This window comes from Drosophila suzukii, chromosome X (assembly GCF_043229965.1).
Source record: "Drosophila suzukii chromosome X, CBGP_Dsuzu_IsoJpt1.0, whole genome shotgun sequence".
Lineage (NCBI taxonomy): Eukaryota > Metazoa > Arthropoda > Insecta > Diptera > Drosophilidae > Drosophila > Drosophila suzukii.
Window position 1 is genome coordinate 2,069,550 of NC_092084.1, and position 8,953 is coordinate 2,078,502.

Genomic DNA, 8,953 nt, shown 5'->3' on the forward strand with positions numbered 1-8,953 from the left:
CATTTGGTATTTCCTTCAGTATATTTGAATGGTATCAAAAGTATTTTTTTTCGGAGCTGGACGATATGATTTATCGATATCGCGGACACACGGGTGCATGAGTGTGGGAATTTATTAAACAAAAACGAAACGCGGACAAACTATATTTATGTAATAAAAGCAGCGCCAAAGAGTTATGAGCAGTCCACAACTAGGACGGACTATTTAGGCGAACGCACCGCTCGATCGACTGTAATCCAAGTGCAACTGGCTCAATCAATTGATTCGTTTTGCTCAGCTCGGCTCGGCCAAAAACAAAATCTATTCCCAAAATCGCCTCCGATTACTACTGTGTGTGTGTTGCTTTTTTTTTTGCCGAAAAGTAAAATCAAATAAAAAACACAACGCACACACACGCGTGTGCAAGACAACAGAAGCGAAGAAGAAGAGCAGACGCCAGCTTACAAAAAGGGCAACAAATAAGTGCAAGCCAAATCTTCGCCTAGAAAAAGGGAACAGAACTAATCGGCAAATAATTAGTGGAGCCTAAAAAGACCGCGAAAAGTGCATAGAGGGAGAAACTTTTTTTTACCACCAAAAAGAAAACTAGAAGCCTTGTTATCGATTTTATTCGAGGGGAGGGTGTGCGTGTGTGTGTGTGAAGCGCGCCCGCGTGCGGGAGTGTGTGTGTGCTCTCGGCGCGTTATCAAAAACAACAACAATTGCTTGCAAAGTAACAGCAAAAGGAGAATTGAAGAAGAGGAAGAGATCTTTTAGCCGGTTGCAAATAGCGCCATCTCGCTCGCACCGCGTTCAATCGCGGATCGTGGTCGAGTTATCGAATTAATCGACCCCCAACCCCCCTTCCCACTGAACAAAACACCAAAAAACGGAGGAAAACACCATAACTCATTTATTTCAAATGATTTCGCTGCTGCAAATGAAATTCCATGCGCTTTTGTTGTTGCTATCAAAAGTCTGGACATGCATCTGTTTCATGTTCAATCGCCAAGTGCGAGCTGTAAGTACAGAAATTAGCCGAAAGAGAGAAGGAATGAATATGCCTATGCCTATGCCTATGCCTACTGCCTGTCAAAAAACAAAAATAGTTTTTATTTTTAACCGCCCGAAACCCTGAAATACTGAAATAATTCCCAACCCGCTCCCGCAACCGGCACACAAGTACTACTGCTACAAAATAATAATAATAAAAGCCACCACCGCAGTGATAAGACTTCCAATAATACAGTCCGCCCTCGCTGAAGTGCACAAAGCATATAAAACATTTCACCATTGTGGGGTAGTAAGCAAAAACATTTACGGTGCCTCATTGAAAAATCCGAAAAAAAAACATTTTAGTTGGAAGTGTTTTTAGCTCTTGAAATAATATATAGTATCTTATCAGAAAAGCTGGTATTTATTACTTTGATGTGGGGATTTCTTAAAGATAGTTCTGAACAGTAAATGTGATTGATTTTTTTTAAGCAGGCGAATTCTTATTAAATTAAAATGATAGCAGTCCAGTTCTCTTCTTTTTGAATTCTTAAATTGAAAATAGAGCAGCATATTTTTGTCTTTGAAGAAGTTGTGGTTTCTGTGTAGCCCTTACCCAAAGGCGGCTGTCTTAAAGTTAGTCTCTATCAATATTTTCCGGAACACGTTTGATGGGGCTTGTTCTACTGTAACCCCGTTCCCTCCTCAAGTGCACTCCACCGTTGTTCACCCATCCGCCTTATCGACCACCCGCCTTTTAAGTTCTCCCCAGTGCCGGCATTTTTGACTCGAAATCGTGACGCGGCAAGAAGCAATGACCTTCGACCTCCTCCTAGTTCTTGTTTTATAAACACCTTTGTAGATCTGACCCCATAGCATTTAACTCACAGCTAAAACTACTTAATGACACAATTTCTAATTATAATTATTCTAACATGAATTTACTTTTTAAACACTTAATGACTTACAAAATGAATTCAGTAAAAGATATGTGTAGTTGTAGTATGCAGTAACGTCTCCGCTTTGAGATCTCCCGCACCTTCAATACCATCTCGCACTTTAGCCCCCGAGAGAGTAGAGATCTAGTAACGACCCATCTTGTGAGCCCATTATATAGACCCCATGTTGAATGCCTTTCAAGTACTGCTCCGTTGATTATGTATTAACTTTCTTAGTTTATCCAGTATCAACCGGTTAAATATGAACTCTTCCCGCTGTCGCCCGTCTCGCGCCATCGCCTGAGCCTGGTGCAGCGAAAGACACTCGTTCTGGACCTGGACGAGACGCTCATCCACTCCCATCATAATGCGATGCCCCGGAACACGGTGAAGCCCGGCACGCCGCACGATTTCACCGTAAAAGTGACCATCGATCGGAATCCAGTGCGCTTCTTCGTGCACAAGCGACCGCATGTGGACTATTTCCTGGATGTGGTAAGTTTTAAATGGGGTTATATATAATATCAGAAACTTGGACTCATGTTTCTCGGTTTTGTCGCAGGTCTCACAGTGGTACGACCTGGTGGTTTTCACGGCCAGCATGGAGATCTACGGAGCGGCGGTGGCGGACAAGCTGGACAACGGCCGGAACATTCTCCGGAGGCGATACTACAGACAACACTGCACGCCCGACTACGGATCCTATACCAAAGACCTGTCGGCCATCTGCAGTGATTTAAATAGGGTAAGATTGGGGAGCCCAGAGATGTGTTTCGATATCAGCCTTTTATTTTGATTAATAGCAGTTAGGATTTCATTAAAAATATATAGAGCTTGTAGTAATATCTCATTAAAGTAAAGTATACTTATAAATTAAATAGTAATTTAACAAACACTATGATTGCATTTAAAATTAAAAGAAAATGTGCTTGCTTGAGTATTTTTTTTTAGAGCTTGTAATAATACCTATTAAAGCGCACTTGTAAATAAGAAATGAATTTAACAACTACTACTTCCTTTCCAATTATTAATATTTATTTAAAATGAAATGGAAAATGCTTCTCAGACGGATGTTATTTCTAAATATGATATGAACACCCTTTTAAAAACAAATTTTAAATTGAATGTTCATTATCACCTCCAAACCATACATTCGATTGCTATGTTCTTTGGCTAATAGTTTCGTAATTCTTCCAAAGTGATTTTTTTTCTAAATCATGTCATAACACCATTTCAATTACACTTTTTAAATGTAAAGTTGTATATGTTCGTACCACACATTACTGGCAGTGTTTTTATGACACCTCTATAAGTAAAATTTGAAAATAGAAGGTTATTTATCATAAATCTATCTAACTACACATTACATTTGTCTGTTCCCACGCTAATGGACTCGCACTTCTTGCAGATATTCATCATTGACAACTCGCCCGGGGCCTACCGCTGTTTCCCCAACAATGCCATACCCATCAAGAGTTGGTTCTCGGACCCGATGGACACGGCGCTGCTGTCGCTGCTGCCCATGCTGGATGCGCTGAGGTTCACGAACGACGTGAGATCGGTGCTGTCCAGGAACCTGCACCTGCACCGCCTCTGGTAGCAGGTGGGCCGCCTGTCGCTAGTGTAGTTTATCTATTTAGGAGGAGCCACGTAGGCCAGCGGAGTGGGGAGGAGGAGGAGGAGGAGGATACCTTCTGAAATTAACAACAAACATGGTGGTGCTGTGACACATTAACGAATTTTTTCATTATTACTATTACGTTTACCATTCAAGTCAGAGGAGCGATGAGTGGAAAAGAGGAGTGGAGAGGAGACACACACAGAGATAATAGAGAGAGTGGAGGAGAGATTTGGAGATCTGGAAATCGATGGATTTATTCTTTTTTGTGTATTAAGATAAAAAGTTTTTGTAACAATCTAATTATACATGCATATTTGTCGATATATGTAGACCAGCTATTTTTATTTTTATTATTACTTTTTTTTGTATTTTTTTTGTTCTTTTTTTCGTTTGTTCTTTGTGCGTGTATATTTTGATTATAATATCAAATGGAAACTCTTGAACACAGTATATATATATAAATATGAGAGGAAGTGAAGTAAACAACAGTAAGAACAAATTTGTCAAGTTATATATCATATTATTATAAATTAAATCTAAGGCCAATTACAACAAGAGTCTTGTAATTTGTAATTTCTATACCCATGATTACAATTAGTTATTATAAAACTGAAATTGTTTTTTATGAAGATAACAAGGCGAAGCAAAATACTTATAATTATACAAATTAGTTGATTACGAAACTTTCCTGGACATCATTATTATGGATAATTATTAAATGTAACCGATTCTGTATAGACTTATATTTGTTCTGCCCTCGTTTCCTGTACAAAACTAAACGGACGGAAAATCTTTCAAGAGTTTCATTGCTTGCAAACCAAACATAACACTTTTCTAAGGATAAGATTTTTGTCTTTCGAGGGAGTTATATATATTTATACATATATATATAAATCTACAACTAAGCAACAACCAACAACTATGAACTACTATTAAAGTAAACAACAACAACAAGAACAACAAGCAAGGCAAATGTTATATTTTGTAAGGCGAGCCAAGAAGCAATGAGCATTAAAAATCACATTAACTCTGATCGGATCAGATTAATGACAAGCCGCAGACTGGGACAAATATAGATAGGGAGTTCAGAGAGCCAAATCACTAATTATACGAGAACCGAGTTAGTCTGAGAATTGAGAAATCGTGGCACATCATCCGAGGCATCACAGGATATTCAGGATTCAGGAGAGCAGCAAATAAGTTAGTTGAAAGAGCAACAAGAGAAATCTGCTTCCATAGTTAATGTTATTTCCAAAAGCATAAATACACCACTCTAAATCTAAACTAATCAACAGAAGCTTGCACACGCCCTTACCTTTACCTTTACCTTCTGCCCCACCCCTATCGAATTGTTCTTTTTATCGTATTGTAAATTTACAACAATCACTATTTGTTTATTTATTGCAAGGAAAACAAGAATAATACGTGTATGCGATGTTGTTAATTTTAAGTAGTTTGTAGCAAATTTGTTAAAATGAAACGTAAATGAAATAAATGAGAAAAGGGAACACAAAAGCAGAAAAAGAATTACAAAAAATACCACAAAACCATGCAAAATCAAAAGAATGTGTCTTCTTTTTTCTCCTTTTGAATTTGGCGCCTCCTTACAGCCTTACAGAATGTTGTAGCTAACCAGCTGTTAGCAAGGTGCTTGACCTAACAGGTGTTGCAAGTTGAGAAATTGTGCTGTTAGGCGCACGAAACATCGATATACCGGGTAAAAAATATACCGATATTTATTTATATTAATTTTTATTCAAAAATATCGATGTATTGATACTTGATATTTTTCACATCCGTAGTATTTACGCAATCCCCCAATTTTTAAGATAGAAACCCCCCTCTGATTTAAAGAAAACCGAATCCATGGCCACCGCCGCAGCTGTAGCAAAAGTGGGAAAATCTGTGCACCGCATCTTCGTGGGCAATCTGCCGTGGACAGTGGGCCACCAGGAGCTGCGCGGCTACTTCCGCGAATTCGGACGCGTGGTGTCCGCCAACGTGATCTTCGACAAGCGCACCGGCTGCTCCAAGGGCTACGGCTTCGTTAGCTTCAACAGCCTGGCCGCGCTGGAGAAGATCGAGAACGAGCAGAAGCACATACTGGAGGGCAACTACCTCAACATACAGAAATCTTAGATCGCCCCAGTCGCTCCAGTTTGTCATTTAGTTCATAAGTTTTTTAGTTTTATTTTATTGGACATGTCGGACAGCGATACGGATCCCGAGGAGGAGCTCTTCCACCTGGCCACCGAGCATGTGGCCCGGCAGACGACCAACATCGGCTCCGCGGATCTACTGCTCTTCTACGGCTACTACAAGCAGGCCGGCGAAGGTCCCTGCGAGGAGCCCAGTCCCGGGCTGCTCCAGCTGAGGGCCAGGAGCAAGTGGCAGGCCTGGCGGAATCTCGGCAAGATGTCCCCCTCCGCCGCCAGGCAGGCCTACGTCCAGAAGCTCGACGAGCTGCAGCCCAACTGGCGCTCGCGACGAAATCCCGGCTGGGTGGTGCACTCCATTGAGTCTGCCCCGCTGGAGGATCAGCGTTCGGACAGCGAGAAGACCCTCTTCGATCACGTCAAGGAGAACAATTTGGACAGGCTGAGGGAACTGCTGGCGCCCGGGGATCTGGTGAAGCTGGACGAGCACGGCATGGCCCTCATCCATTGGGCCACCGATCGCAATGCTGTCGAGATCATTCAGTTTCTGGTGCGCAGCGGAGCCAGTGTGGATCAGCGGGATGCGGACCAGCAGACGCCGCTGCACTATGCCGCCAGTTGTGGCCACTTGGAGGCTCTGCGATGCCTGCTGGAGCTGCGCGCCAATCTGGAGCTCTGCGATTCGGATGGACAGACCTGCTACGACGTGGCCGACGACGAACAGATCTGCCAGGTGCTCCAGACGGAAAGAGAGCGCCTCAGCGGATCCGCTTCTTGATGCTGAACGCCATTAAATCTTAAGTTGTTAGGTGCTCCTTTGCTTAGAAACCCTGTAAAGTGTTGTGAGCCATTGAAATTCACCGATAAATCCTTTGTAAACTTGGTTTCTGTTTTCACTAGGGGTTTCATATCCATATAAATGCTACGCTTTTTAACATATTAAGTTGTTAGATCTTCCTTGGAAACGCAATAAACATACAGCACAATATGTAAGCTATTAAAAATATTATATTTTCGTTAATATATGGGACTAGCTCGATTTGAAAATGAAAGAGATAGAAGTATGCAGTCTTGCAGGCTAAGAAGTTCAAGTTTGCTTTTCAAATTGATCAGGTTTTGTCAAAATTAAGTTATGTTATTAAATTCTGCTTAAAAATGTTGTAAATACAATAGAAGTTTTTCTTGCGAAGCGTAAATTTACCATTCAAGAAAAACAAGATAAGATTTAGGTTACTAACATATGTATTTATTGACAATGAAATTAGGTTCGCATTCGCAGTGGCTGGTCCTCGCCTACTTCCACAGCTTCTTGATGGACATGTTCTTCTCTGAGTCCTTCTGCATAACCTTGGCCACAGCCATCTCGAAGTCCTCCTGGGTGACGTGAACACGACGCTCGCGCAGCGCGTACATGCCGGCCTCCGTGCAGACACCCTTGACCTCCGCACCCGATGCGCCCGGCATCAGCTCGGCAATCTTGCGCAGATTAATGCCACGCGTGAGGTTCATCTTACGCGAGTGGATCTTTAAGATGTCCAGACGCGCCTCCTCGTTTGGTGGCGGGAACTCGATCTTGCGATCAATGCGGCCGGGACGCAACAGAGCTGGATCCAGGATGTCAATGCGATTGGTGGCCATGATCACCTTGATGTTCTTGGTGGCCTCAAAGCCATCCAGCTGGTTGAGCAGCTCCAGCATTGTACGCTGCACCTCCGAATCGCCACCGGATCCAGACTCGATACGCGACGAGCCAATGGAATCGATTTCGTCCATAAAGATAATCGAAGGTGCGTGCTCGCGGGCCATCACAAAGAGCTCTCGAACCATGCGCGAACCCTCTCCGATGAATTTCTGGACCAGCTCCGAGCCGGAGACTCGAATGAAGGTGCACTCGGTGTGATGGGCAACGGCCCTGGCCAGTAGGGTCTTGCCCGTACCCGGAGGTCCGTAGAGCAGCACTCCCTTCGGCTGTGCAATACCCAAGGCATCGAACAGCTCGGGGTGCTTTACGGGCAACTCAATCACCTCCTTGATCTCCTTAATCTGCTTGTCCAGGCCGCCAACCATTTCGTATGTGGAGTCGGGTACCTTCTCCACCATCATCAGGGAGACCAGGGGATCCACTTTGTTGGGCAGAATCTTGTGCAGCGTATAGCTCTCATTTCGCAGGGCCACACGGCAATTGGGGGTCACATCGTTGATATCGATGTTTTTGTCCAGATCCACGACAAACTTTCCCTCGGGGTGCACCTTGACCAGCACCTTCTTCTTGTCCATGGGCTTCACCACCTCGCCCACATAGCTTCCCTGTTCCTGGAGCAGCTGCAGCTCCTCCCGCAGCATGCGAACTGCAAGAAAGGACTTGTTAGGATCGGTTTCTCTCCACATTGTCTAAATTAATGATTAGGCTTGTTGAAGATACACTAGTTTAACATGCTATGAATATGCCCATGAATAGTGATATGTCGTCTACATTCCCCCATAACTACCTTTCGCATTGAGCTCGTTTCGCTGAGCCTGCAGACGCCTCAGATTCTGGTGCTTCTCGGCCACAATCAGCTGCAGTTCCTCTATCTTCTGGATGTAGTAGGACCGGAATCCCTCGCCCTTTTGGTAGGCCGACTCGATTTCCATCTGCGAAAACAGTAAATCAGACCTTTCGCGCCAAAGAAACCAAAGGGTCCGAAACCACGTACCCGATTCGTGACCGTCATTTTGCCCGTGTCCTCTTTGTTGCGCTTTAACCTGTTTTTATTCGTGTTGTTTCTTCCACCATGCAAAACTTCGAGTTAATTTTGATTTTTCGTATGACTCGGCACTTTGCTTCGTTTTTAGTATTTTTAGAGTGACCGTTTCTAGTGATAGGCGATAGTACGATAAAATACCCGGTATATTGCTAGTATCGGTTTCTTAAAGTAGCGGATTTGATAGAAATAGCTAAATAAAATAGCTAGATACAAATATATTTTAATGGTTGTTATAACTTTGATTATTTATTTCTTTATTTGTAGACAAAAACATTCACTATATAATTTCAAGAAGAATTTATATATTTTACAAAAAAGCTATATTTTATAGAGTTATCGATAACAATAAGCTGGAAATCACTGTTAATTTCGAAATTTAAATTTGAATTCAAACTTAGTTAAAGTTATTGGAAACTAAAAATACTAATCAAATACTAATGGTGGACATGAAAAGAAAACAGTGAATCCTCATTACTCTCCACATCGGCAGTCAAAAGATCCAAATGAGTTGACGGCCTC

At 42.6% G+C, this 8,953-nt stretch overlaps 4 protein-coding genes across 6 annotated transcripts; 3 read left to right on the forward strand and 1 right to left on the reverse strand.

The window, feature by feature from the left end:
• The first annotated feature begins 70 nt into the window (after nucleotides 1–70).
• On the forward strand, nucleotides 71–4,274 carry Dd (CTD nuclear envelope phosphatase 1-like protein dullard). 3 transcript variants are annotated; one of them, XR_010654926.2, is made up of 5 exons: nucleotides 72–1,000; nucleotides 2,148–2,405; nucleotides 2,473–2,655; nucleotides 3,319–3,625; nucleotides 3,685–4,274. XR_010654926.2 is itself a non-coding variant. In XM_017081807.4 (4 exons), exons 1-4 carry the CDS (start codon nucleotides 902–904, stop codon nucleotides 3,508–3,510), a joined length of 723 nt encoding a protein of 240 aa, XP_016937296.1. In that variant the 5' UTR covers nucleotides 71–901; the 3' UTR covers nucleotides 3,511–4,274. The 3 variants fall into 3 exon arrangements, 2 of the variants coding, with proteins under 2 accessions (XP_016937296.1, XP_016937294.1); XM_017081807.4 differs by having other exon boundaries at nucleotides 71–1,000; nucleotides 2,157–2,405; nucleotides 3,319–4,274; XM_017081805.4 differs by having other exon boundaries at nucleotides 3,319–4,274.
• A 1,038-nt stretch (nucleotides 4,275–5,312) lies between these two features.
• On the forward strand, nucleotides 5,313–5,670 carry SLIRP1 (SRA stem-loop interacting RNA binding protein 1). The gene has a single exon (XM_017081761.4). The coding sequence runs from the start codon at nucleotides 5,398–5,400 to the stop codon at nucleotides 5,668–5,670; it is 273 nt and encodes a 90-aa protein (XP_016937250.1). The 5' UTR covers nucleotides 5,313–5,397.
• A 63-nt stretch (nucleotides 5,671–5,733) lies between these two features.
• anox (acyl-CoA-binding domain-containing protein anorexia) lies at nucleotides 5,734–6,693 on the forward strand. Its single transcript, XM_017081759.4, has one exon. It carries the CDS (start codon nucleotides 5,734–5,736, stop codon nucleotides 6,463–6,465), a length of 732 nt encoding a protein of 243 aa, XP_016937248.2. The 3' UTR covers nucleotides 6,466–6,693.
• A 218-nt stretch (nucleotides 6,694–6,911) lies between these two features.
• Nucleotides 6,912–8,542, reverse strand: Rpt6 (26S proteasome regulatory subunit Rpt6). The gene is made up of 3 exons (XM_017081758.4): nucleotides 8,384–8,542; nucleotides 8,177–8,321; nucleotides 6,912–8,035 (listed from the first exon to the last, which is right to left on the reverse strand). Exons 1-3 carry the CDS (start codon nucleotides 8,399–8,401, stop codon nucleotides 6,981–6,983), a joined length of 1,218 nt encoding a protein of 405 aa, XP_016937247.1. The 5' UTR covers nucleotides 8,402–8,542; the 3' UTR covers nucleotides 6,912–6,980.
• Between the last annotated feature and the right edge of the window lie 411 nt (nucleotides 8,543–8,953).